Here is a 27,891-nt window from a genome sequence, read left to right as displayed (position 1 = left end):
TTTTTCTTTTTTTTTCTGATGACTTTTGCCTCAATCTAATCACTTCCGGTTTTAATCCTCTGACAACGTAATCGTATAATTATTCACGAATGATAATTTCAGACGACTTTTCAACGGATATTTGAACTTTCACATTTGCTGAGTAGAGTTTCCGTTCCAAGTGTTATTCTCATCATTATCCGGATCACCACCCGAGTGTAATCTATGCACGTTGCCCTGTGTCCTTATCGTTGCACTTCCTTGACCACCAATATTACGCCTTAGTAATCTGCAAGCAGAAAAAAAAATAGATAATTTTAAACGACTGGTCGCAATTGGTGTAATCGTAATAAAAAAAAGTTTTCATCTTTTATCATTATACTTTTGTGTCTCTTGATCTAGAACCACCCATCATTGGTGTTTAGTGACCAGAAAATATACTGTACAACACTAAAATCTCACCCAGCTGCTACACTTGGAGATGGTTCTGAATTGCCACTATCGGTATTGCTGGCAGTTGGATGAACCCCACCCGAAGTTGAACTAGAACTTTGGTGCTCTGCAGAAGATGCCGGAGGTCCGGTAAAATATCCCTTTATATAGCCGTACACAGAAAGTACACCCGCAAAAATTGCCCACATTAACCGCGACAAGTAGCCATCATCCTGGGCTGATGTTACCGCAGTCGTGCTGTTGGTCTGAAACAAGAAAAACAATAACATGGTTTCACCTTATTGCATAATCGTATAAGACATGTATAGAGATGCATCTTTGACTCCAAAGTTGACCACTCTGCTAAATTTCACTCGAAAATAGTAATTACAGCTGATGGAACGTACATTTCTTAGCGGCAGAATTAATATCACAGCTGTAGGAACCAATTCTAATTCAAGTAATGTTTTGGCATCATCGTCGACTGTTAGATCTCTTCTTGGAAACGATGTAGACAAAGCAAACTGTCTGAAGGGTAACTCGATGTTATCGAGAACATAAGAACGAAGAGCTCCAAGTGTACTTGTAGACTCGAACTGCCCCATGTGTGGATTGCCACTGGGTGGTCGAAATTGGATTCGCACGATTCCAGAGTCACTTGAAAGAGGTGTACGCGGTTTCGGCTGTTCCTGTATGGGAGTTTGTTGTCCGTACTGCCGCTGTGGATACGTGAAAGGTAAAGATAACATCTAAAAATGTATTTCATACTAACAGCTACAGCGTTCTTGAGAATTTTCGGATAGCAGATGAATACAAACCTGCTGATCAAGTTCCCTTTGCTTGCGTTCAAGCTTGTCTTGCATAATTTGCTGCCTGACTTTTTCCCTGGCAGCAGCTTCAGCTGCCTTTTCTTTCATTCTTTCATCATAGGCCTGCTTTATTTCTAATTCTTGCTGTTTCTGTTTTATCTTCAGCATTTCTTGCCCAGTTTTTCTCCTCTCAATTTCCCTTTCACGAACCTTCCTAGCCTCTTCTTCATCTCGCTGTCTTTTTTGCAGCTCAATGAGTCGTCGTGCTCGTTCAACCTTTTCCTAAAAACATTGACGCAGAATATTTTCAAGCGAACAGAATCTACTATCAATGAAATTTGTATCTCACAGTAAAATCGATCTCAATACCGTGTCTTTAACAATAATTAACATATTCTCAAACATGTTTTCATGTGCACTCTTACTTCTGCTGTTAGCTCCGGTTTGTTAGTTGCTTCAGTAGCAGTTTGACTGGTGGATGGGGAATCCAGTTTTGCTGGGGCAGGCTTTATTTCAGTTTCAAGAATGTCTGGGATTGCAGTTTTGTCCTCATTATCAATTTTGATTTCCTCTTTTGGAAGTTGCTGTGAGGTGGCAGGTATTGGCGCCATGCTTGTTCCCGATTCAGTTTTTTCTAAATCGATCGCGCTTATTTCTGTCTCACTATTCTTTAGAGAGCTTGTGCTACCTGCCGATGACTTTTGTTCAGCCTGAATAAAGCTTGTAGAAGAATCTTTTGACGTTGGATCAGCTTTTTTCAGAATTGTGTCAATTTTCGATGTTAGATCGGCAACGCTCGTTTCCCCAGCTATTATCTCTATCGGTGTTCCATTTTGGCCGATGAAAAACATAGATGGAATTGGGACCAATTGATCTGAATGCCATTGTCAAGGTATAACTTTAAGTGGATATAACTTGATGTCAAATGGCTAAACTTCTTTTTAACTGAAACTCCATCCATGAATTGTAGGTCATGTGTCCAGCAAAATTTTCATGTTTCTGTAAATGAAGTAGTAGGAAAAAAGGATACAAATTTGTGTAAAGAATCCGTAGGATTCTGAGCCTCCCTCTAGTTTGACAGCAACAAAATCATCCCGCTCTAATCGAGATGAAATTTCTTCACTGTCAATTACTTTAGCAATTTTCGATGACGCGTCATCTTTTCCTACATGTATGCCGAGAACAAAATAAAGTTTGAATTACTTGAAGTTGTGCATTTCATGAGAAGTATTGAAGTAACAATATTGTTTTGCAGTATGTCGAAGAAAAGGAAGAAACGTATGACGAATTTCTAAAAATCATATAATAACGATGATTAAGCAAAAAAAAATTCGAACGAATATGGTGAAAGTGTTGACACATCTGTATCAACAAAATGATTATACAGTACACTTGCGAATTAAGCTGACAATGGATTAGACATTCAAATCTGAGGCAATTCGCCAAGCGATAGAAGTAAAATTTATGAAAAATATGCGAGAAGAAATATTCAGCAGAGACATAACCTTAAACATCAAACTACGAACCCTCAACGAACACAACAAAAATCGCCTTTCGCGATTTCGATGCCGCCACTGCCTCTGTAATATTTCCCTCGAACCACTTCATTTCCTAATTCTTGATTATCACTGAAAAAATATACGTGAATTCCTTTGCGAATATTGACACTGATGACGCAACGTCGAAAAGACGGCTGATAATCACACTAGAAATTTTGATGTGCCAAGTTGACGTTTCGCGTTTTGTGCACGACTTGTCTTCCTGTTGCTGGGGATTGATGGTAGGTGCGCTGTAATCGAACTACCCAACAAATGACAACGATTGTTTCAAGAAATTACCCAACCTACTGCCGGGTGATTTCTTTTTTGATTATTGAATAAACATTCGTTACATGTAACAGTTGTAGCTAGTATTGCAGGCAAAACTGAAAGATATTTGGGATTATTCTGATGTGACCGAAGTACATGTCAATTAATTAAACTCTCAAATGATTCAACTGATTATTCCGACTTGAATCTCAAGTTAAAAATATATAGCCTGTCACCACAGTGAAAGTTAGATTTGAAATTGAGACTCATTTAACGACGTGTACGACATTCTATGACCTATATACGTTATATTATGCAGAGATAATTTTTTTTTTACCTATTTCGGTAGAACACATCTTAACAAATGAACGAGACAATATTGTTTTATCCAAATATCAATATTTATTGCTATCTGCTTGACAAAGGTTGCATTGCAGAGAGGCATCATTGTAGCAAAAATTGGTATAAATGACTCGGAAGTATCGTCTTATCATTTTTTCATGTTTTAACTCACACTTATTTTGTAGGATATACTAGTACATGCAGCATGAGCAAAATATATATTATTTATTTTTCATATATTTATGTATATCTATATGTATTACATACGTGTAGATTTGCCTATGAATCTATATATATAAATATATTGACTAAATTTTTGTTACAGATGTTTCGTCCTGATATCCGTCGTGAACACCTGTTTATATTATTTATAATTTCTCGTCAAAATATTCGCAAATATCGTTATTATTACCATTATGATTGACTAACGTTCCTTAGACTTCGTGTACTGTTAGTGCTTCCAATTCATCTTCACCGGGACATAGCACTGAGTCAATATTATAAAAAGCAGCATGAATGGTTATCAAAAACCATGAAACCCCTAGAAATTACATACAGTGTTACGTTTTCGTTCTTCTGTAATTAGTTTATGGAGTATTTAAATGTGACTGTGTCAAAACTTACCCAAAACCCAAAATAAAGCAGCTCCTGCGCCAACAAGATAAAACAAAGGCAAAGAGCACGCAGCTACTAGGCCGTAAACTTGAGCTAGCGTTAACTTGTGACCAAGCAGTATTAATTCCTGCTTAGCGTGCCGTTGGGAAACTTTGAAGCAAATACCCAGGGATAAGACAACAGTGAGTAAAAGAAGCGGCGAAGTAATTCTATAAAAATACAAAACGTTGTAAAAAAAATGGTCAAAATACTATTTACCATTGCTAATATCGTACCAATTTCTTTCAAACAATAACATAATTTGTAAATATTCTATAAAGATATAATAAACATGATGTCTTACAAACAATAGATAACCAGACCAAGGAACACGAATAAGTAATTGCTTTGAAAGTACTCAATATTCCTCATAATTCGTTTGGTAAGCCTAGAAAAACTTGGAGGTGCTCTGATGTTATTTGTGTTCAAGAATAAACTCCAGGGCCTAATGTTAGCCTGCCTTTGTTGCACCCACTGTTGTGCTTGAGGATAGCCCATTTGACCAAGGGGAAGTTGTGATAACTGTGGTAGTTCAAATCTGAAAAACAGGAATGGCAAAGAAACTCATTTCCGGGCCAGATTTCCAAGTCCGAGGCATAAAATTTTGAAAAAAGCTAAAATATTCCCGAGATCACATTTATGATTAAAAAATGTGTCTGTAGTCATAGGGTGTGTCAAACGTAGTATTAAATTCCGAACTCGGTTGAAATTTTGTCAATGTAATTATCATTTTTTTTTGACACAAAGAAGTAGAATTATCAGCGTCGTATTTATTGAATTAAATCAGACTGGAATACGCAAACCATAAATGTCCCGTATCATTGACAGCATTGACAGTAAAAATTAATTGAGGTTAGGTTAGGCTGGTTTAGCTGGTGAAATGAACACGCATGCATATTTCTAAGATTCGTTCTCTCGTCGCACGAGATAAAGAATTATGATTTTATATTCCACTTAAATTACCCCTTTGAAGAATAGGCCTGGTTATAGTGAGTCTGAGTTTCATCCATCATCGATAATTCCACGTCACCTATCAACGGATCTTTTGAGGCCATCGTATTATCTTGATCAGTCCTACACGCTTTGAATTTCCAAAACAGCTGACTGACGACAAGTAAACCGCGCACTGTTCTTCAACCTTTTCCAACCTATTCCTTTCTCTTTTTTGTTTATTTTTTCGTAGCTTTCGCCCCCTCTTTTTGACCCGTCAATGCGTGCCGCTCAGTTATCCCCACCTTCTTATCAACCCCTACTACAAACGCAGTTCCTACCATGTGACTACCACACATTGTTTACAATATACTTAGGTATACGCTTGCCAACGATAATACGACAATAGTTGTAATTTTTACTTTCTGGACTCGTGCTGTTTGGTACAGATTGCGATACAGATTCACATTTAGCTCAATGATGAAATACTATATTTCATACTAATTCTGTTAAATTTCGCGGAGATCATTACTGTACACTAGACAGACTAAATATTCGGTCAGTCGTATCGAGGGGGCATCAATAAATAATTAGTCAAGTTAAATGTAGCAAAAATGATAGTTGAAAATTGGCATGAATTTTTAATGATTGTGATTTTGCGAGGCTGAAGTAGTATATTATAACCTTTCTGTAACCGAAACCGATTTTGAATTCTCAATAACATTATTTGTCCGATAACGTTTCGTGCCGAAAATAATTTGAAATTCAACTGATCAAATTTTGATTCAGCTATGCGGTACAAATATTATACACACTGTACACATATTTGCCAACGTTACTTGATCACAAAAAGTCCGGAATTATGTTACACAAGTGCATACTAATATGTCAGATGAATTCAAGACGTCGCCATCAAATTAGAGGTTATTGAGATTCTAAACGTCTGTAAAAAATGTGTAACAAATTTTTGAAATTTCAATGGCTAGAAGACGAGCAGAAAAATAATGAACGCAGATGACGCTACGGTCGCCATGATTGACAAGGACAGGGAGCCAATCGGATCGCGCGTTCTTCGGGTGTGAAAGAGAGCGACATACAACAACAGCGTATGATTGCTCAAAGAAAACCAAAGAAAACGTCCCGTGATGCATTGAGCCCCCCGCCGTAACGAAATAACGTGGTCGGTATCGTATGTTTATCAGTGTTTCTTCGCGGTTTATAAGTTGAAAAACGCTTGTAATTTTCATAACTCTTAAGTGGACAGATGACTTGAACTTCAAATATGGATATAGCGCAAAGATTGAATTTTGACGCCAGTGACATCGAAGATGAAGAACTGAATATCAGCTGTCAATCGAACGGTTCAGGTTCAGGTTGTGAATATGAGTTCAAAAGTAATACTATAGTAAATTTAAGCTACCCATACAGTAAGCGCATCCGATTGAAACGGGATTAAAATTTACGTAGAATTAAGATCATGCAATTTGCACTGTCCGGTGTCTACGGACTATTCTAAATAAGCATTGAGTAGGGATTTCGCTCGGTGTCTTTCATGCCAGATTTAAAAGATTTATTAATATTTTGGAACTAATTGAAAATTCATCTTCTTATCTTACCTGTACATTAAATATGAGAATTTAAAAATTTTTACTTATTCCAATTTGCCACAAATTCATAGTATTTAGCTTGTCAATCTCAATGATCAAATTTTCTGCATCTGAATCTCGATGACAGGTTTAGAATACCCAATCTTTAACCAGGTGAGATCCAGCTTACCATGAATTGAATCTTTTTTATGGCACAGTATTCTACCGACGGATAACAATTCAAATACTCGCTATTAGTCTTGTTGCTTTTAACATGATGGCGAATGATCAATCAGCCTTACAAAGTACTTACCACTGATAAAAACTGCAGCGTAGCATCTATCAACAGTGATACTAAAGCTTTCCCCGTACTACTTATTGTTACAAAATGACTTATGTCCAATGAAATACCCGTGTTTTATACGATGAATGTTGGCTATTATAATTCGATTTTGGATTTATATTTATTAAGAGTCATCAACCAGTGTCAATGAATGTTGATTATTAATGCCTCAGAAAATCAGTAAAGTACATATTTTATTATACAATCAATTACAGATATTTATTTTGTGATTTCATAAACGTTATATAAACGCAAATTCTTATATTATTTTAGGGACTGCAGAAATTGGCATCCCTTTTTACGAAAGAAGGCAACCTACCAGTATGTCGATGGCATGTAGTCCACCATATAAGCGTGTTCGAGCGCTTAGACTGCTTGACTCACCAGCAACGCCCAAAACATTGATGAAGGAAAGTACTACTCTTACTCCGCTTCCATCTAGAGGTGTAAAACTGTTTCACATGGAGAAGCCAAAACCTTTCGCTTCTTGTTACCATAGTCAATCCGAAAAGCCTGCAGCTAACGTTAATCCTTTCACTTCAAATGGTATGGTGCTCGTTGCTAGAAAGAGAACAAGGTCCAAGCGGAGTCTGAATAGGTATGTTGATCACTTTCCAGTAAAAATTAGCATGTAATGGAATTTTCTTTACAAATATTTACGTGCATGTGAAAAAAAAAACTAATTTCTTTTCATTACCAGTTCACCTGAGCTTAGAGCACCATCTACAGACTCAGTTGACTTAGAACATTCAGACACTGAAGTAGAGCAACCAACTAAACGTGTAGCTCTTCATGAATCTAACATATCAAGATATCACCAGGAATTTCTGGAGCTCGAGTTGATTGGCGCTGGAGAGTTTGGGTCTGTTTTCAAATGTATCAACAGGCTAGATGGTTGCATCTATGCAGTGAAAAAAAGTATCAAACCAGTTGCTGGAAGTGTAAATGAAAAAAATGCGCTCAATGAAGTATATGCACATGCAGTACTTGGCAAACATCAACACGTAGTTCGCTACTATTCTGCATGGGCAGAAAACGATCACATGGTTATTCAAAACGAGTATTGTAATGGCGGTAGTTTAGCAGATGCAATTTCAAAACTACAGGCTGAAAAAAGGAACTTTACTGAAGCTGAATTGCGTCAACTTCTGATACATATTGCTGAGGGACTCAGATATTTACATTCAATGCAGCTAGTCCACATGGACATCAAACCAGGCAATATCTTCATATCGAAAGAAAAAAGACTACGCGCTGTAGACTACGATTCTGCAGATGATGGTTTTGACGAGGAAGACACAGTCGAAGAAGAAATTACTTATAAACTTGGAGACTTGGGTCATGTTACTTCGATTAACAATCCGCTATTTGAAGAGGGTGATTGTAGATATCTACCTGCTGAGATCTTACATGAGGATTTAGCCCACATGCCTAAGGCTGATATCTTTGCGTTGGGATTGACTATTTATGAAGCTGGGGGTGGTGGCGCGTTACCTAAAAATGGTCCTGATTGGCATGAAATTAGGAATGGGAAGCTAAAGGAACTGACACAATATAGTAGAGATTTTAACGAGCTATTGAAGGTAGGTAATCCCCGAAAAATAATATATAATAATCAAATTATTTTTGCAAATTACATGTTTACTTGAAAAAGAAAAATGGTAATAAAGTATCGACCATCAGTGCCCGGATATTCAGAAATTTATCACCCATTTGTATATTTTCAATATTTTAATTTACGAGGTCCTTATCATTGCAGCTTATGATTCATCCGAAGCCTGAGATGCGGCCGTCAGCAGTAATGCTGATTCAACACAGAGTCCTATGTCCTTTTGGAAAAAAAACTAAAGCACAACTTAGGCGGGAGTTGAATGCAGAAAAATTAAAGAATGGAATCCTGTCGAAACAACTCCAAGAAGCTGCTAAGTGCCTGAAGACACTAGCGCCCAATATGACTGCTATGAATACTACAACTAATCTGGGAGGCTATAGGCTAAGGCCTACACCGACTAGAACCTCATCTCGAACTGTTGGGAAAAAGGTCAACCGTAGCAACAGCGCAACTATCTTTTAATACCTAACGATTTGTTTATTTATTAGAGGAGAGGGAAAAAAGTCAACGCATCCCAAAGACAGGTGTAATGCCAGGCGATGCATTGATGTTGTGATATGCAAGTAAACTTAGTACGTAAGTCGAAATGTAATAAACTTTAAACAAAACAAAATTCGGTGCGTAGAGTAAAATGCATTGCCGTATATTTATTTTGAAGTTTAGCTATATGACTGATATGACAAGGTAATAAGTCGTATAATTTACGGGGTAAAAGAAAATTTTTAGGGAATTGAGTCTATGTCGTGGTTGACAAATATTTTTCTGTACTAACATGCGTAAAAATTAGATCTATGTGCTCTATTTTTGCTTCAAACCGTGCTTTGTCATTGCTTATTTTTTTTTTTTAAATTAGTATCCCAAAAACAGATATAGAGACGTTACCGTGGCAAAATCTTTACCGGTAACGAGTTTAAATGACACATGAATAAGATATAAATACCCTGCACAGACAGCATTATTCGCAGGATCATTGAAATGCTGGCATTTTTCGTGGAAATTTGTTTGGGTGGCCAGATAAAGTGAAAGGATCATTATTTTCTCCTTATCACTTTTTAAGTTATAATTTGATTGCTAAAATCATGTTTATTCTATTCCTTTTTTGTGTGTGCTGAAAACATCGTAAACAAATTCTGCCTCTTGTGGTAACCCATTGTCGTATATAGAAATTTGACTCTGCATGCTACACAATAGTAAAAGTATACTCACGCTATTAGATATGTGGAGTGAAGTGCAGTATATTTTCTGAACTGAAACTTTATTTTTTTATCACGCTGAATTATTTTTTAATAATCTTAATGAGTACCTTTTTCAGTATGCATCAAATATCTTATCACACTACATGTACTCTATTATATGTTTCACATAGAATAGATGTTGAATAATTAAACTAAACGTTAGGAGCAAAATATGTTATTTTTAGTCTCTAGTTACGTTTGAGTTACTAGGTTCAAATTTCATTTTTCTATTTACCGATATTGTAGTTCCTTCAAATGGCAACTCCTGTTTATTATTGTTATAACTTATGAGACGTGTATACACTAGTATGAATTACTCGAAAAAACGTGATTTAATATTTAAAACCTGCAACAGTTGGTGCCTATTCTTCCAATAACTACGTAGAACAGTATTTCAGTTACAAATATGTTGATTTTAAAATCAGATGCATGAATATTATTTGTTTTCTGCCATATCGTGCAGCTGACAGCTTTTTGTTAAGAATGGAAATAAGACAGAACGCGAAAAACATGACCGAACTAATAGATAATTAGCTACAAACCTTACAGAATATTTTAGAAACATAACTTTCGCACGAATTTTCCGTAAATTAATGTATATACCACGGTAACCGAATTTTCACAGTTACACGTAAAAATTCGTCATCTTGTAAATAATCACTGCCCAGAATTGTTCTTATACCCACGAAAATTACTATATTGTATCTAGTTATTGCATCAGAAGTAATAGAGTTAAAATTTCTGACATCTAATATTGACGCTAGTACTGCATATCCATGCTCGTTTATCTTAAACGTATTCAAATATACTACGCTATATTTATAATAAAATCATTTCTCATCACTTTAAAAATATATGTCATTGCCATATCCATGACACAAAGCCTATCAATTTTTGTTTTTGTTTTTTGTTTTGTTTATTTATTCTTTTGACACAGTACGTATAAAATTATCCGATTTTAAGCATTTTAATTGCATCTTTCGCACTGTATTGAAAAGTGTCATTTTACGCACCAACACCAGTGCGAAAACTTGAAGTTTACGCATACCATGTCAAAAAATAAATTACGAAACATGTGCGTAAAATCACATTTTACACACTAGTTGTATAGTATACAATCGTACATTACGTGCATCCACCCCTATTAAAGTCATTTATAATATGAAAGTATGTATAATTTGGTGTACCAAATTAGTAACAAAATCATCGCCGAATGTGAAAACGCGTACCGTAATTCAGTTACTAACGAATACACTCAATTACAAAGATAAGGTTTTGTTGTAATTTCCGTTTGAAAACGAAATATAACTATGAAACTAGAAATCTGCGAAGTTGTTTACAATTAACCAACGAGATAAAGCGAGTTAGATTCTCCGTGATAAATTTTAGATTCTGACTAAATTTGCATTCCATGCGCCATTCACCAATAAGTATTGTACATACATACATTGATATCGAAATAATAAATCATGACATTGACTGAAGATGTACAGGCATGCATACTACACATATGGTATATATCTCCAGTCGCGATAACGCTCTATTGCGGTGACTGAAGACGCGATAACGCTCTATTGGGTCTGGTCTAATTTCGAATTTCCCGCGAAATGTGAGTTGACTGCGTTGACTGCAGCTATGTCCATGACTGTGCCGTCAACGGAATGCGCAGGGCGCTCACGAGGTGCCGACGCGCACTGCGTCTCGTTCAGAATTGTTCTAGACGCTCGTCTGAGCTGTTCCTTAAACGACAACCGCAAATCATCAAGGCAAGTTGATATTTAACAACCATGTCTTTACTTCGTGTTTTGCCGAAAAAATTTACGGATGCGGCAAGTGTTCTATCCCGAAGTGTACCCGTTGTGTCATATCATGCCAATGTAAGTATTTCATACCTGATAACCTACCGTAATGTCCGATTCACTATTTGACATTTTGCGTAACAGTAAAAAAAATCTGTATACATTTTTTTTTTCTCGTAAAGTACGGACATTGTTAGTTTCAGATTGTATTTTCAAAACGTCGGACTTGTTTACTTCTTAACTTTTTCGTATATCACAAACTGTATATGTCTCAATATTGTTGTAAAGGGTGAAATCATCAATCACCCGTGTTATCGGCTTTCTAATGATCTAGTAGTCATCTTAAACTGAAAGCTTTCATATGTCTTAAAATGAATAGGGTTGCTGGTCAACAAATATTATTGTAAAAACAGTCAGTCTCTGGACTTTAAAAAGAGAACTTCGTGACCAAATACATCCACTTTCTTTCTAAAATATTCCTCGTTTTGTGAGACTTCTTTGGCTCGGCGTTCGCTCAATTCGCGCAGTGAACCCATTGATTCTCAGTCCTTTCTTAATTTCCCCCGTTGTTACAATATTATCCAGGTGCTAGACCACTATGAAAATCCGAGGAATGTTGGTTCTCTTGATAAAAATGACAAACATGTGGGCACTGGCCTTGTAGGAGCTCCGGCATGTGGCGATGTCATGAAACTTCAAATAAAAGTTGATGAAAATGGAAAAATCACTGATGCTAAATTCAAGACATTTGGCTGCGGATCAGCTATCGCCTCTAGCTCTCTTGCTACTGAATGGGTTAAGGGTAAAACGGTAAGTTCATGCTTCGATTAATCCTGTGTGTGCATTATACTTTAAACATCGCTAATCACTATTAATATTTGTAATCAGGTTGACCAAGCATTGGAGCTAAAGAACACTGACATTGCAAAGGAACTTTGCCTTCCACCAGTCAAGCTACATTGTTCGAGTAAGTTTTAGCCCATTAGATTGATAATAGCATTGTTAACCTTTCGTTAGTGGCACTTGCTTGCACAACGAATTTCATTGTGCGGACAGCACTCTGCCACCTATGTTAAATGAAATGGGACATTGCCACGTCACAATATAGTAATGAAATCTTTTTATTAAACAGCTTAATTGATTATTTTGAAAATATATGTATCGAACATAATTTCTTTTAAATCTAAGAGTATATAAGCACACTGTGTGTATCAACCATCTTTACTGTCAGCTGAGATGTTCCAAGTCAACTCTGGCAACGTGGTCGGAAAAATTGAATCAACGATTTAACTCGTGTAATGAGCACTGTGCTACTATTTCACGATCTTATTGAACATTAATATACTTTTCTTATACATTAAATAGTTATCAATTATGAGTATATCCAACTATAGTAAACATTTCAAAGAGAAAAGTAGTAAAGTATGAAGTCACAGTTACTCATATAGTTACATATATTGGGATTTTTGTCTAAAGGCTAAAGTCACGCTCAAAGTGCGAGTAATGAAAGGTTAAAGATAAGATTTGTATGATGAATCAGAAATGTAACTGGGTTGCTGGCATGAAAAATTAATAATTAATATTTCATGTATCAAAATCCAAGTGCTAGAAATGGTTTTTCAGTAGCTAGCTGGTAATTTAGTAAAGTAGACTTAGTAAAAACTATAATTTTTATTCTATATCAGAGATTCAAGGCAATATTTCCAAATCCATTTTAAACTTTTTAACTTGCATTCGTAGGCATGTAAATTACTATAAAATTAAAAAAATCCTTATTTCAGTGCTTGCAGAGGATGCAATCAAGGCAGCACTTTCTGATTACCGCATTAAGCAGCAACCAAAAGCCAAAACAGCATCTGGCAGTAATGAAGTTTAGAGTTGCATACCTAGAAGTATAAACAGCACCAAGCAGGAAAACAAACTTTATAGGTCATAGTTGGCGAAAAATAGTATATTGCATCATATCTTGCAATCCAAATTAGTCAACGTTTAAATTGAACGTCTAATATTCTTTACTGTAGCTATCTGCTGTAGTACAATCTTGGATGATGAATACAGAATCTATAATAGTTACATGTATGATCAAGTTTATAAGAGTGAGATTCTGATAGAACGTAAGTACGTCGTTTAATTTCAAATTAAATTTCTCCAACTGACTTATACATGTATGTATATACATATAAACTTACATATGTATATGTATATAGTATTCACTTGTATCCAAAATAATTGAAATTATATTTTAGTACGCATAACATTTATTGTTCGGGTTTATAAAGCCTGCGGGTACGCAGGTTCACGATATATCATAGTGATAATTACCTTGTGATCCTATTTTTCATGGAAATTTATATTTTATTAAAGTATATTATATAATAGCAGATCGGAAAAATTCTACTGAAGTAATAAAAGTGGCGTTCAAGCATTTTGGGTATATCTATGCCCTCAATTCCCGTTACTTATAATGTGCGTAAAACTTTAATGTGCATACTCTCAAATTAGTACAGGATAAGTACAATCTTGAGGAGAGTAAAAATTAATCCTCTAACTCTCGAGAATGCTAATGTCCCCCGAACTCGCGTCGGTTCAATAGATACATGCGGGCGGTAAGATAATTGAATGGCGCTATTATGCCATATTTGCGAGAGGTGATGACAATCAACGACGGGCTCGTCGCTGGCTAAAATCATCAGTCTCTCTTTAGCCCAAGCATTGACCCATGTTCCTTCCCACTCTAGAAACTCAGCCTGGTGCTGGTCACAGTACCATCTGAATATTATTTCTTTACAGATGGGTCTGGGTACAATCCGAGATGGCGCTCATATCTATCTCATTCTTTCCGTGTAGGTATCTCTTAATTTTTACACCGTGGCGGCATTCGGCGCGAGTTCGGATCGGACAGGATTTGGTTCCAAGAGACACCGCGCGCGACTATATAAAAGCAATATGGCGGCGTTGACAGTAAACTCTGTGCTTGTGGGTGTATAATATTATCAGAATGAAAACTACGTAAATACAGTAGGAATAATAATCGTCAAACGTCCTACGTAATCAATGCTTAATGCGGATCGATAATATTTATATAATTATACTGCGCGATCCCGACCGAGCCGGTATTATTTTCAACCCGGGAACAATTTTCCGCGCTCAGGGGGCATTCTCTAGATGCCAAAATGTGTATCGTTAATGGATGCAAATTCTTTTGATTGTAGGTGTCATTGTTAGTTGGTTGCATAAATCATTCATGGTGGTTAGTTTTGTTTCTGGCTTATATTATTAGCCAAATTACTACCGGCCAGGATGTCTGCTAACCAAGGGAAGATGCGAGGTATGATATATCGCACGGTTATAATACGTAAATAACCTCGTCTTTCACTTCTAATGTCTTTTTTTTTTATTCTTCAATTAAAATCGCAAGATTATTCAAATGCTATATATCTGTACTTTTACATTAAATAAGTGTGTAAATATCTATCGTTATATTGAATTATTACTACCTTGAAATTAATACCTTCTAAATGATCTTCCATACATGAAAGATAAATCGTAACGATATTTCGGCATCATTGATTTGAAAAGAAAGATGTGTCAACGATGTATTTTGTAAAATAACTTCAAACAATCAGATTTATGACTGAACAATCACATCATGTAGTTTTTGCAGACCTATTTAAAGTTAATATTTCAACTTAGGCCCAGGTCGACCACCTAAACCAAAGAGTTCCTGCACTTGGTGCGGAGAAACAAAGCAGCCGTTGAAATACGTACTGCCGACACAGCATGGAAAAAAAGAGTTTTGTTCAGAAACTTGTTTATCCGAGTATCGCAAAGCCTACATCAGAGGGGCCTGCGTGCAGTGCGATAATGTGATTAGAGGGACTCCAGTCAGACTGGAACAGCGTGATACTCCAATCAAGGATTTTTGCTCTTCTTTCTGTCTTAATAAGCATCAAAAAAAAGAGAGTGAATCAAGAAAAAGTTAGTAATAATCCTAGATCAATAGACTCATTGATGTTTACTGTTATGGCGATAATGTTATTTCTCATAATATATTATCACAATATATAATCTATGTGTCTTTAAATATAGACAATGGTGAGCAACCATCTCCTGCAGCCTCTCCTGCACCTTCTGGCCTCCCTAGTGGAAGTAGCATCCCTTCGACAACGCAATCTTATACCGGCACCAATAGTCAACCAACTGTATCTCAGTCTCCTTCAACATCATCTGGTCCTTTCCAGTATGAGACGTACCAAACGTTTGATTGGGAATTATATCTCAAAGAGACCAACAGTGTGGCTGCACCTATTGATTGCTTTAAACAGGTACTACTTGTTTTCATCTTCTATTTTAGTTTCCTTTTTTGCACAGTATAAAATCTACCCATTGATTAAATTGATATTTCCCTGTAAAATGGCAGCACGAAGTTCCGCCAACAAATGAATTTAAAATGGGAATGAAACTTGAGGCACTGGACCCTCGCAACTTGACTTCTACATGCATCGCAACAGTAGTTGGAGTCTTGGGGCCGAGATTAAGATTGCGACTCGATGGTTCGGATAACAAAAACGATTTTTGGCGCTTGGTAGATAGCAATGAAATACATCCGATTGGTCACTGCGAAAAATCTGGGGGAATGTTACAACCACCGCTAGGTTTCCGGATGAATGCATCTAGCTGGCCAATGTTTCTTTTGAAAACGCTTAATGGCGCTGAAATGGCACCAGCTAAAGTTTTTAAACGGGAACCAAAAGATCCACGTTCCAATCTCTTCGAAGTTGGGTACAAGCTCGAAGCTATTGATAAGAAAAATCCACAACTTATATGCACAGCAACTGTTGGCGCTGTAAAGGATGACATTATTCACATAACTTTCGATGGATGGAGAGGTGCTTTTGATTACTGGTGCCGTTACGATTCTCGGGATATATTTCCTGCAGGCTGGTGCTTTAAAAGCGGACATCCGCTACAGCCACCGAGGCAAAAATGTAAGGCCAATTAAATTTAATTTTTCTGATACAGATACACAGTTGTGAAAGTATTTTTTAAATTTTAAACAGAAATATTGTGATCCATCATGATTAGATAATAAATAAAAATAAATTATTTCTTGCATGACAAAATTTATAAGTTGGATGATTTTGAACAACCACGGAAGTACTATCGTAATTAAATTACTCTTGATCGATGTGTTAATATTCATATTTTTACTATAGCAACTGGACAAAACAGATTCAAATCGAGGACAAGTAATGTCTTGCCAGTGCTTACTGTGTCAGGGGGAGAACCAGCAGTAGCCTTAGTCAGCCCAGCTGGATCGAGCGTACCTCCGCAACCGGCGACAGAACCAGATACAAGCACGGCAAATACCAAAACTCGTCAATTTGAAAATGGTATGATAACCTTTTGAACAATGATGTAACCATCATTTTCGAGCTTGAAGATTCAACGGAGTATCAGAAGTATCTGACATTGATGCGAAATTTGTGTCCTGAAATGTGTATATCTTTTGTTACAGTAACGATGTTTGTGAATCACAATTGTTCATCTGGTCCTTATTTTGATCCTCGTAAAGTGAAAGCTATGCCCGCTCAGTTTGGTTCAGGACCAATGCTAAGCGTGACAAGAGACATTTTTCAAGCCCTGTTAATGGCAGCGATCAGCCCCAGACAAATGCTAAGTTTGTTGAAACGGGGTGAAGGAGAGTGCATTAATCTGACTCTTGAAAGCAAACCAACATCTGTGAGGTTACCAGTGTTTTTAGAAGAAGAAGATTTTTACACATACATCAGAAGACAACTCGAAGATGTGTGTGCCTGTGAACATATGCTCTTCAGGCGAAAGGAACAGTGTACAAAATGTCCTGTACAGCAATCGCCATCCAACAAAAGGGACGAGTCTAATGGCACAGCTGAGAAACGGAGATGGTCCTCCGATAGCCAACAAAATCCCACAACCACCGCACCACCCCTCCAATCCAGTCCTGGCCCTGTTTCTACAAACATACCAACCTCACCCACAGCAGCCAAACAACCGAGAAAGCCGGTCCTTGGTAAGAATTGCCAAGACATTGATTTCCGATTTTAAGGGAACTAGATCCACAAATAGATCCTCTAGAATTTCTGGATTAGGTGTGATCAAATTCAACCTTTGTCAAAGTATAGTTGAGAAATAGCTTAGCTTTTATTTCAGAATTAGAAGCAGCCACATCGACAACACAATCTGAAAGTCCAGCTAGCAGAATCTCTTCTTCAGAGCCTGCTGAGTGGACTATAGAGGATGTCATTCAATACATAGCTGCGACGGATCCTGCATTAGGCCAACATGCAGATCTATTCAGGAAACATGTAAGTTTCAGTGAAATCTTGTATTATTCATAATATAGTAAATAGTAACCCTTTTCCAACCATACCTTAATAATCACAATGAAAAGATCAAACTATACCAGTGCAATTCTACTATTGTTCACATAAACATATGGTAACGTTTCTCTTGTATGGAAAGCTTGAATTACATTATTATTCGTGTCAAAAATTTTAATCTTTGACAGGAAATTGATGGTAAGGCGCTGCTGCTTCTGAACTCAGACATGATGATGAAGTACATGGGTTTGAAGTTGGGTCCAGCACTAAAAATTTGCAACCTTGTAAATCGTATTAAAGGTAGAAGACATCTGATGCTGTGACCTAATCAAGCACATAAAGACAGATAAGATTTAGAATAACAATGATTATTTACATTTGAGTCTAATAATCAACTCTTCAATTACTAGCGATTGTATTTAATCGATATATCAATGCATAGAACTTGACCGATTTCTTTCTACAAAGTTCCTTCATGCAGTGCATATGTATTATACTCTTCTCATATGAGTATCAGTTCGATTGAGTTTTTATTATCACAAGTTTCAGAAAGATATAAAATAATTTTCCTGGAGAAAATATAGAAATGGCTCTACTGCATGTATAGTACAATTCGTCATAATTTAATTAATAATACTTGCTAATAAATATAAATAATTTTATAATGTTACAATGGAGACGCACGTAACAACACGGTAGGCGGATTGTGTTGTACAGAGAGTCATTATATCCATGATTATTATTTTGGCATGTTACACACCACGAATTGGTTGCAAATGATTAGTAACAAGGAAGAGAAAAAAATGTATGATTGCAAACCATTTATCTATATGGTATCTATCTGCTTCATAGAAAGTAAAAAAATCAACGATTTAATTTCACACATGTAATAACTTCGGTTCATTATTGTGTACTAGTGTCAGGTAAAATTCGTCTGCAAATGATGAAAGTTTTAGAGATGGGACTAGAAAATAACATGACATATTTGTATTTTACGGAACAGATCTGCTTGCCTGCACATAGAGATAGCCATAAAAGGTTGATATTTTAATTTTATATTTCTAATTAGCAGGTCATGTTTGCATGATATATTTTCTCTTCATTCACTTTGCTTTCATATTTTATGAGGGACAAAGTAATAAATTCATCAACCATCGATCCTGACTGCATAAAATGTGTTTCAGAAGTCCGAAAATGGAGAATAAACCATCCGAGTACATGAATACAATTTTAGTTGCTAACAATACAATGTAACGTACGGTGTACTACCAGTGTTTCTTCAATCGACAAAAAAGTAAGCTTAGGGTTGATGTGGACTTAAATGTATGGCGTTGCAATTTACAATTTGATTGGACTTGCAAAGGAAATTAAAAATATCGTAATTTTTGTTAAAATATTCTAATCAAAATGTAAAAAAATGCTGTAAAAATGTGAATAGATGAAAAAAGAAAAAAACAAATTAATCTCAAAAGTAGTGGTATCATACTATATACGTAAATACCACGTGCCCCTTTTTATATTTACAGTGTTGTAACACTGTGCAAAGAAAGATCACTCGTTTGGAAAAATTTAGTTACACAATGTGACCAATGTTCTAGTATACTTGCAAAAATGCTTTAAGACGAAAGTCAACAGAAAAAAATGACAGTGGTCAAAAATGAAATATTTCCCAGAAATTATTCAATCCTGCAGTCCAAATCAATAAAAAAATACGTGATATTGTTTAGATATTGGGTATCGACTAGATTTGAAACTTGGATATAGATGCAATGAAATTACACCGAGTGATTTAAGCCAAAATATGGTTACTGCATTGTCAATGGTAAATAAAATGACATGGAAACATTGAATTATAGGATTTATCTTCTGTTAATTATCCCAAAGATATTGCCGCCCTGATTCAATCATTCAATGGGTGTTGTTTAAAGAAACACTTTTGTATTTAATGGTCAGGTAGAATATCTAAATTAAAGTTTTTGGCATATATTTTCACTTTGAAGATATTGGATTGGCGAGTAACAGCCAAGCATGAAAAATAAAAGAAGTACACTTAAATTTTGCTCACAGCGTTATAATGCGTGACGAGATTGAATCATTATGGCACACTAGAAAGAAGTCACTTTATGAACTTAGAACACCACGGCCATTAATTATCAGATATATGCTTACATAAATTATCCATGCCTATGTATTTTTAAAACTAGAATCATACGATCATTCCAATACTTTGCATCAGACGCATTAAATCTCAATCTAAATTTTACAGATATTCAAAATTTTTTTAATACTGCAGCTCAAAATATGGGAGTTGTGTGCAGTGCATATTATATTTAGTAATAATAATCTATCTTCAGTTAATTAATGTAACTGAAAATCATATATTATACTAACTCAAATATCAGAGAATCAGTTACCTGAGGCATTCGGTAATCCCCATTAGTCGAACACTTTTTCTCTATGTATGAGTGGTTAGGTAGTTTAAACGATGAGTATCATAATGGTGTAAGCAACACATGTTGCATACAGAAAAGTCCTACATGTACATTTTCTACATACTTCAGTAGTTTATAGATCAAATAATTATTCTTTAACAGTCTGTGCAACAGATAGAATAGCATTGAGAGACTAGCTTTACTTGGTACCGATTACGATATGACAATATGTATATAATTATATTTACAGTATGATTACTAACATTAGCATATAATTTCCTTACATATTCTATTCCCATGGTTTTGTGATAGCATTACTCAGAGATATATTAATTTTACTATTAATATTTTTATGACAAAAGTATTTTTCAAAGATAGGTTTGATATCCAAATAAATATAGAAGTCACATGATAGAATGCTATACTGTCAATGTAGTGGCTCATGAATTACATATTCAATTACATTATCCTATTTCAGCGACTAGTACATTATCAGTACAGACCACATGCCACCCGAAGTCTGTTTCTCAAAATATTGTTATACTTATTTCTCAAGTGATTAGAATATTCGAAGCATAAATAGAATATGGCTAGCCGTTATATCGATATAAAATCGTTACTTTTTATTCAATGATATTTAAAATAACTTACCATTCGTTATTAACTGTATTGCTTTTTTCCTATTTTTCATTTCTCGATATTTTACTATATATAGTAAAGATTAATCAAATCTAATAGTTCGCTTAGTTATCTTAAAAATCAATCATGATTTTATAATTTACAGTGTTGTATTTAAATTTAATCTTGCGTTCCAGTGAAGCTTAAACCAAATTCTGTGCCCACCGTTTGTCTTGGGTGAATATCTTCAGTATACCTCATATGTAGTTTCAAGATCCAAATATAGTCCCATACAATACATGTTACTGCGAATTTTTTCGTGAGGCACTTATTGTCAGCACATCAAATATTGGTTTCATGGTTTTTGATTTTTATACAAAACATTAAAGTTTTCAGTCTTATACTTGATTTTGAATACTCTGAACGACTAATTTCACGATGTGAACGAACTTATTACTGTGGGTTTAGGCGAAGTAACTTATTCATAAGTATCCATACATCCCTATTTATAAAAAATAATACAACAGTTCAGTTCCGCGATGACAAACTTGGCATAATTCGTGGTATTAACGTGTTTATTATTGGTGAAATTATATGAGCACGTTGAGTGGTAGTATACATATTGAAAAGTTTAATATCTCCTTAGAATGGTAATTGAATTTAAAATAAGCTATAATAATAATAAATACGTGTATGTTGATCTTAAAATTCGATTCAATCAATTTGGAAATACATACGTTAAACCTTCATCGAAATTTCGTATGCATGTAGATCAAGAACAATCGACAAATCTGCATACAACTTTAATTTATCTTCTAAATATCTCTTATGCTGCACATCGAACTGCAATTAAGTTGAATTATTACATGATCAAATGAGGTTGTGTTGTAAATAAGTGTACATTACATCCAATCCATCTTGTCATCAGCCGTGATTATTCGTGTTTACCAAAAGATATAGATAGTGATGCTGCATGATTTTTAATTATTATAAATAATTTCTCGTTTTTCATATCGTATCGATATATTGTACGGATTAAATCACTGTATGTTTTCTGCAACGCATACCTAACATTATGACATGTGCAACAAACCAGACTTTGCACGTATAAGTTTAAAGAGTAAGGTTTAAAATTTGTTGTAATGTAAAATCGGACCTTTGTGCATTTGTTAATGTTAATATAAAGAAGAATTACCCTTTTAATAACCAACTGATAAATTTTATATGTGATATAATTCAAGTATGTCAACTGATCAGTTGAAAAAGTAATAAAAGTTAGTTACTGTATTGAGTTATTGTACTTTCGTGAATTCTTATTTGTAATTGAGATGTAAAGTTTTATTTCGATAAAAAATAATTATTGTTGGTGACGTGAATTACTTATTCAGAAGGATTTTTCTGGTAGGATGTTTTTTTTTAGAATTAAATTTGGGGTGCAGTTTAGTATTACTAATGTCTCATTTATTTATATATACGTAGAAACTCAGGGTGCAACAATATACATGCATACACAATAATAAACACATGTAACTTAGAGAGTTCTAACAGATCTCAGAACATAACTTAAAAATTAATTATTTCGTTCAGACGATCAAGTCTTGTTGGGCTATCCTATAATAATATAATATATACTAAAATACCATATTTTACTACTATTTACGTCCGAAGTTTTTCTAGGTACATGATGAGAATGTAACCGCTCACAAAATAGACATAAACAGCTTAAAATATTAATCGAGTGTTAACAAATGAATTAGGGTGCCGACAGTTTTGAGTGTTTTCAATTAAACTATAGAGGAAAAGTAATCTTAATGATTGATTTCGGTTATTCATTATAATGTGTATGATACTTTTTAGTAGAACGACGAATTTCCTTAGGTTCATCAATGGATTTATAAAATCGCATTTTAGTGTTACGAGTTAGGGAATGGATTGTTTAATTGTGTGAATTTATTTGTTCTTAATTGAGCATTGCTTAAGTCACACACCTTAAAAAACTACGAATGTTAATAGTATTTGAAGAATCCCAGTTTTCCCAAGATCCAAAGAAGAATGTTGCCTGCCAATTTTCGTTACCATATTATACGTATGATGTACAAAATTGATCACGGACTTTATATTTGATAAATTACAGGTATAGATATTAATATAAGTATTGATTAAAAGTGTGTTCATGAAATACTAGAGTCGAAGACACCAAATATGTGGCAAACCTTTCACTAAATTTCAATCTGAGATTAGAATTTGCTTTGAATTGATTTTAGTAGGCAACAAACTTAAAATCAATATAAATGATTGGTTTTTTTATACATATAGTATAGTGTATGAAATTTTCCTATATAAGTTTGATTACTGAATGAATAATTACAATTCAGTGCCATATTCTTCAGTCAAACAATTCGTTATTAGAGAAAATATCGAAAAATGACTTTTATGTAACACTAGTTGGTTCACATGCCTTTTTTTGGCTGTGTGCCGTACCTAAAGTAATCGTTTTTACAACAGTACAAGAAAAGTGCATCGTAGTACAAAAAAGTGAACTCTTATGTCCTAGTACTAAAAGTACTCTCATTTGTACTTCGATATAAAAAAAAAAAAACCTGTAAACCACACTTTTTTCTCCATAAAGTATCGTGAGCACCATGGAGGCAGTTTCACCATGCGTATTTGCAGTATTCGCCTTCAGCTCGCGCACACGGTCACCTACGACTTGTATTGCAAACTTATGCTCAGCGTAAAAAGACTTACTTTGCCTCTTTGATGCCCAATGTATTAAATTGAAATTTTTTACAAGTATTGTAAACAAACTTAACAGATCGTGATTCGAGTTACTCAGTTTTTAAAATGATATTTCAAATAGACAATATTTGCTTTTAATTTTACTCCTTTTTTTATGTGATTAAAAAGTATCTTCGTATTGCAAAGTATGAAAAATTGCTATATTAATTTAATATTCTTACAAAAAATTCCTTGATTTATTTCAGAACATCAGGTATATAATTTTTCAATTCTCATAACAAAACATCGTGCATCAATTAATTACACGTTTTAATTCAACAATGAATACAAATTCATCTTTGTAATCGAATAGAATATTACATTTATAGCGGGTAGACTTCTTTGATGAAAAGTCTTATACAATTTCGTCTCTAAATTTATAACTTTTTTTTAATGTGATGCGGTATACGAAATTGAGCGAATTGATTACGTAAGTGCAGCTATTTAAATACAAGGAAAATCTATATTTTCAAATCATTTAAAATTATTATATACAAAATCCAGCATCATATATAAACATTCAATGCTACTTGCCTCTGATCTCAGTTTATGAAAATAGATATACTTTATAGACGATAATTTTCCTTATTCTTTTTTTTTTTTTTATTCATTATATACCTTGACATGCAAGTATAGGTCTGTGAGTTTATATTTTTTGTAGACACGACTTTAAGTTCAATTGATATTTATCACACGTCAAGCTAGTAATCTTGCTCAGACATGAGTTCTGCACACTTTTTTGCAAGACTAGTCAAACAAAGAAGCTTAACTGCTACTGTCTCATGGTTTTGGCTAGCATCAAATTGGTTTATTTAAACTTTTTTTCCCTTCATTTCGTATTTTACAAAGAACAGCATTCACGATATTTACAAAAAGTGACTGTTTACACTTTCAAACATTCAGAAAAGTGCCAGGATCTGCAGCAAAACACGTTACATGAATTAATATATCAGTTCGAAACTGGGATAGCTTTGTTGCTGCAAGTGACAGAATAGAAATGGGATCAAATACTCAACACAAGTATTACATTATTAATATGATGAGAACAGCATTCCAACAGTACAATAGATAATATGTGGACGTGATTGCCAATTAAATCAATATTGTAAATTTCTCATTCATCTTTAGTGTTGATCAAATATTATTGGCTTCAAAACTCATTTATTTCTAAATAATCCGTGAACTTGATAGTCAACTGCATCAAAGTTAAGTGACAAAGTAAAACTATCTGTTCATTCACAATTGTGGAAAAAATCATTGTGTTTCAAAGATATGACGTAAAAAATGCTGAAAGACACTCAACATTTATTTCATAATTTGTCAAGAAATGAACCTCGTTTCATTTCAGTATAATTAAATAGTTGAAATCTAACTTGAAATGAGTAATTTGATCAACTTTTATGAAAATATATATTCAATTATTACAATTTATTACTAAATATTCAATTTTAATGCTTTTTTCAACTGTTATGAATTATATTGTAAAAACTTTTTCAAGATTCTTTTAGTATATTTCATCGAAGTAATAATGATAATGCATATTATTTGGTATTGAATAAATATAACAGTCGAGTTTGATAATATTGGGTTCTAGAATAATTTTCGAATAATATCCTGTGCTGATTTGGGCACCTTATCGGTCACATCGCCATAAATCGTATAAATTCGATAGAAACACATGCGTATACGAATATGCTGAAATAATGTATCCTTTATATATACTGACACAGCTAAGTTAACCAAACTTTGAATAATGAATTATTCTTCGTGCACTGTGGAATGGATCCTGTGAAGCTGCTCTATAATTCAAGTGCATCATACAGAAAAAAAAAAACAAGACGATCAGCAATAGCTGATTTCATGATTATCTACTTTATGTAGGTATGGTTTTAATGGTTCTTCATTTATCTTTCATCTCTTATCACAATATTATTATTTTTCTTTTCCTCAATTTACGTTTCATGGTAATATCAATTTAGATCAATAAAAAAAAAAATTATAATTGTAATCCGTCACAGTAGCAATTAAGAATGAAGTGAAATAATCATATCTAAGAGCTTAGCTCAGACCAATAAAATGCACAATCAAATGTTTTTTTTTTTTTCTTGAAGTAATTAGAATTAGAAAAATTTCAAGGTCTTAATTGAAGTTGTCGTGGCTACGTGAGCGACTTGTTACGGTGATCAATTTTACGTGTTTCGTATTTTTCCAGGAACATAGTTCTTATCTATGACTGGCTCTTGCAGGAACATGTGGAGACATCGTTCATTTTGCGCTAATGGGTGGCCAGCTATTCTGAAAATTTAAATAGTTTCCATATCACTTGAAAGTCCTTCAACCTCTAATTTTGTTTAAATATTGTAATTTAAGACTCACTTATTCACGAAAATTTCAAGACCTTTTCGCCGGTCTTCGATAAAGTCTTCTTCAAATATTCCATCATCACCTCGAAATGGCATCTGACGCTTCCATGCTTTGCCAGGCAATGGTGGCACTACTATCTGTACACCATAAGGAATGAGTTAATATTTCTGTCTATGACGGGATACATTCACACTCTTCTGTCGTTATAAAATTTGTAGCTGAACAATAATTTTTTAGTATCCATGATCATTTTTATATCTAAGATGAAAAAGTTCTCACAAATCTTATCACAAATATTACTCATAAGTGCTCAGAACCTTGCTATCTCGTTCCAGTTCGTTTCGGAGCCATTCAAAGTCACTGTATCGTCTTCTCACGCTGGACTCTTTGACTTTGAATACAGGGAGATTTGTCTGCAACACATTAAAATGATGTACATATAAACCGGTTGTGTTACATTGGCAGTATTTGATAAATGAATAGTTCTTAGTTATTTTTAGATAACCAGAATTTTAAAATGTACCGATATGGATGACCTTCTAGACTAGAGTATTTATAGTACTGAATGATGGTTGGTAACATTTATCACAATGTTTACCTACTTTTATTTAGTAAAGTAAAAAGTCAAGTACACGTGATTGGTGTAGTTACGAAATTCAGATGAAAGAAGTATTATTGGTTCATTAACTTACTCAGCTCAGACTTGTAGATTTTCATTGTTGCTATGATTACAAAATTGCATATTATCCTAATGAACTAAGCATTGACTTATAAAGTCACCATTGCAGAAGTATTCATGTTGATATCAATTTATGTTGTATATCAGTGTAAATATAATACTTACACTAAAATATTGGTACTTAGACGAATGAATGAGATTGGCTTTGTACTGAGAACTGACATTTAAAATTATCTAATGGTTTTCAGGTGTTGCGTCACTGGGAAAATAGAAGCAATGCTTTTTCTAGACATTCTGAACATTAATAATTACTGTCTAATAACGAATATCAGATCAGGAAACAAAGATTTTGCTTTACAAAATAATTTATAGTCTATGTTCATTATTTGCACATAAGTGTCAATATTGTCAAATATATTTGTAAAAATACATCGAAATTGTACGCGTAGAAAATTTTTTTATTATGATTATCAGTAGTTCAATGATAAGTAACACATATAAAAGGTACAGGATACCACATAAATGGAAAATGAAACATTGCAACGGAAGTATAGCATGAACATTGTTAGCCAACCTTTGAAGCAGTATTTCCTGAAACATGGTAATTCCCAGCAAAACAGCGTTTAACTGGTAGACGAGCAACAAATGAGCCAATAGTGAAGCAATTGTAAAAAACATGTACAACTAATAACATGTACTCAAGAGTAAGGCAAAGAGTTGGAGAGAAACTTTAACAAAGCCTTCCAACTGACCCGAAGATATTCCGACTTGTGAATAACAATAATATTCTGCACTAATTGGATTTAAAATTGATGAACCATGTGCCAGCTCAAGGGGGAGGAACATTGACCATAATAGTGTTGACGTGGTTACGACAGAGGGCTGGGTGGATTCTGCGGGAGGACGAATAAGTCTTATCGTTTTGGACGACAAGAGTAGAGAATGAATAAGCATTAGCACTCACCCTCATTCGAACTTCGTAATCAGTGTATCGCTTTTTGCCGACGCCGTGAGTAATCGGATTGATCACGTCGATTTCGAGAAAGTTTGCTGGCGCCGCGTACGCGTCGTCTAACGTTTGTTTTTTGACATTCAAGCGCCGTGTTGCGTCCACCGTCGTGTCGGCCAT

At 34.5% G+C, this 27,891-nt stretch overlaps 7 protein-coding genes across 13 annotated transcripts in view; 4 read left to right on the top strand and 3 right to left on the bottom strand.

Moving 5' to 3' along the window:
* Window positions 1-595, top strand: part of CycH (cyclin H) — a 118,976-nt gene extending 118,381 nt beyond the window's left edge. Inside the window, exon 7 of the mRNA XM_069135637.1 lies at window positions 382-595. Within this exon, the coding sequence (XP_068991738.1) occupies window positions 382-504 (123 nt within the window). The 3' untranslated portion in view covers window positions 505-595. The remainder of the gene's footprint in view (window positions 1-381) is intronic.
* A 44-nt stretch (window positions 596-639) lies between these two features.
* Window positions 640-2,071, bottom strand: LOC124217763 (UBX domain-containing protein 4). Its single transcript, XM_069135414.1, has 4 exons — window positions 1,646-2,071; window positions 1,230-1,502; window positions 803-1,130; window positions 640-677 (listed from the first exon to the last, which is right to left on the bottom strand). The coding sequence occupies exons 1-4, from the start codon at window positions 2,069-2,071 to the stop codon at window positions 640-642; spliced, it is 1,065 nt and encodes a 354-aa protein (XP_068991515.1).
* Window positions 2,072-2,745: 674 nt separating this feature from the next.
* LOC124217764 (prenylated Rab acceptor protein 1) lies at window positions 2,746-5,279 on the bottom strand. The gene is made up of 4 exons (XM_046623797.2): window positions 4,988-5,279; window positions 4,329-4,562; window positions 3,995-4,194; window positions 2,746-3,911 (listed from the first exon to the last, which is right to left on the bottom strand). The coding sequence occupies exons 1-4, from the start codon at window positions 5,077-5,079 to the stop codon at window positions 3,805-3,807; spliced, it is 633 nt and encodes a 210-aa protein (XP_046479753.1). The 5' UTR covers window positions 5,080-5,279; the 3' UTR covers window positions 2,746-3,804.
* Window positions 5,280-5,389: 110 nt separating this feature from the next.
* On the top strand, window positions 5,390-11,057 carry LOC124217761 (wee1-like protein kinase). 7 transcript variants are annotated; one of them, XM_046623790.2, is made up of 5 exons: window positions 5,390-6,134; window positions 6,212-6,348; window positions 7,157-7,481; window positions 7,584-8,466; window positions 8,643-11,057. In XM_046623790.2, the coding sequence occupies exons 2-5, from the start codon at window positions 6,237-6,239 to the stop codon at window positions 8,955-8,957; spliced, it is 1,635 nt and encodes a 544-aa protein (XP_046479746.1). In that variant the 5' UTR covers window positions 5,390-6,134; window positions 6,212-6,236; the 3' UTR covers window positions 8,958-11,057. The 7 variants fall into 7 exon arrangements, with proteins under 7 accessions (XP_046479746.1, XP_046479745.1, XP_046479748.1 ...); XM_046623792.2 differs by having other exon boundaries at window positions 5,392-6,134; window positions 6,212-6,327; XM_046623789.2 differs by having other exon boundaries at window positions 5,390-6,348.
* Window positions 11,058-11,423: 366 nt separating this feature from the next.
* IscU (Iron-sulfur cluster assembly enzyme) lies at window positions 11,424-13,954 on the top strand. The gene is made up of 4 exons (XM_046623799.2): window positions 11,424-11,607; window positions 12,115-12,339; window positions 12,418-12,496; window positions 13,311-13,954. The coding sequence occupies exons 1-4, from the start codon at window positions 11,518-11,520 to the stop codon at window positions 13,403-13,405; spliced, it is 489 nt and encodes a 162-aa protein (XP_046479755.1). The 5' UTR covers window positions 11,424-11,517; the 3' UTR covers window positions 13,406-13,954.
* A 139-nt stretch (window positions 13,955-14,093) lies between these two features.
* Window positions 14,094-23,832, top strand: Scm (Polycomb protein Scm). Its single transcript, XM_046623788.2, has 8 exons — window positions 14,094-14,857; window positions 15,223-15,507; window positions 15,619-15,854; window positions 15,950-16,517; window positions 16,746-16,922; window positions 17,048-17,581; window positions 17,722-17,876; window positions 18,080-23,832. The coding sequence occupies exons 1-8, from the start codon at window positions 14,830-14,832 to the stop codon at window positions 18,212-18,214; spliced, it is 2,118 nt and encodes a 705-aa protein (XP_046479744.1). The 5' UTR covers window positions 14,094-14,829; the 3' UTR covers window positions 18,215-23,832.
* A 424-nt stretch (window positions 23,833-24,256) lies between these two features.
* Window positions 24,257-27,891, bottom strand: Snx3 (sorting nexin 3). The gene is made up of 4 exons (XM_046623798.2): window positions 27,727-27,891; window positions 26,401-26,496; window positions 26,096-26,220; window positions 24,257-26,014 (listed from the first exon to the last, which is right to left on the bottom strand). Exons 1-4 carry the CDS (start codon window positions 27,889-27,891, stop codon window positions 25,909-25,911), a joined length of 492 nt encoding a protein of 163 aa, XP_046479754.1. The 3' UTR covers window positions 24,257-25,908.

This window comes from Neodiprion pinetum, chromosome 4 (genome assembly GCF_021155775.2).
Source record: "Neodiprion pinetum isolate iyNeoPine1 chromosome 4, iyNeoPine1.2, whole genome shotgun sequence".
NCBI classification, from domain to species: domain Eukaryota; kingdom Metazoa; phylum Arthropoda; class Insecta; order Hymenoptera; family Diprionidae; genus Neodiprion; species Neodiprion pinetum.
Note: the sequence above shows the minus strand (reverse complement) of the source record. Positions and strands in the feature narration are given on the sequence as shown.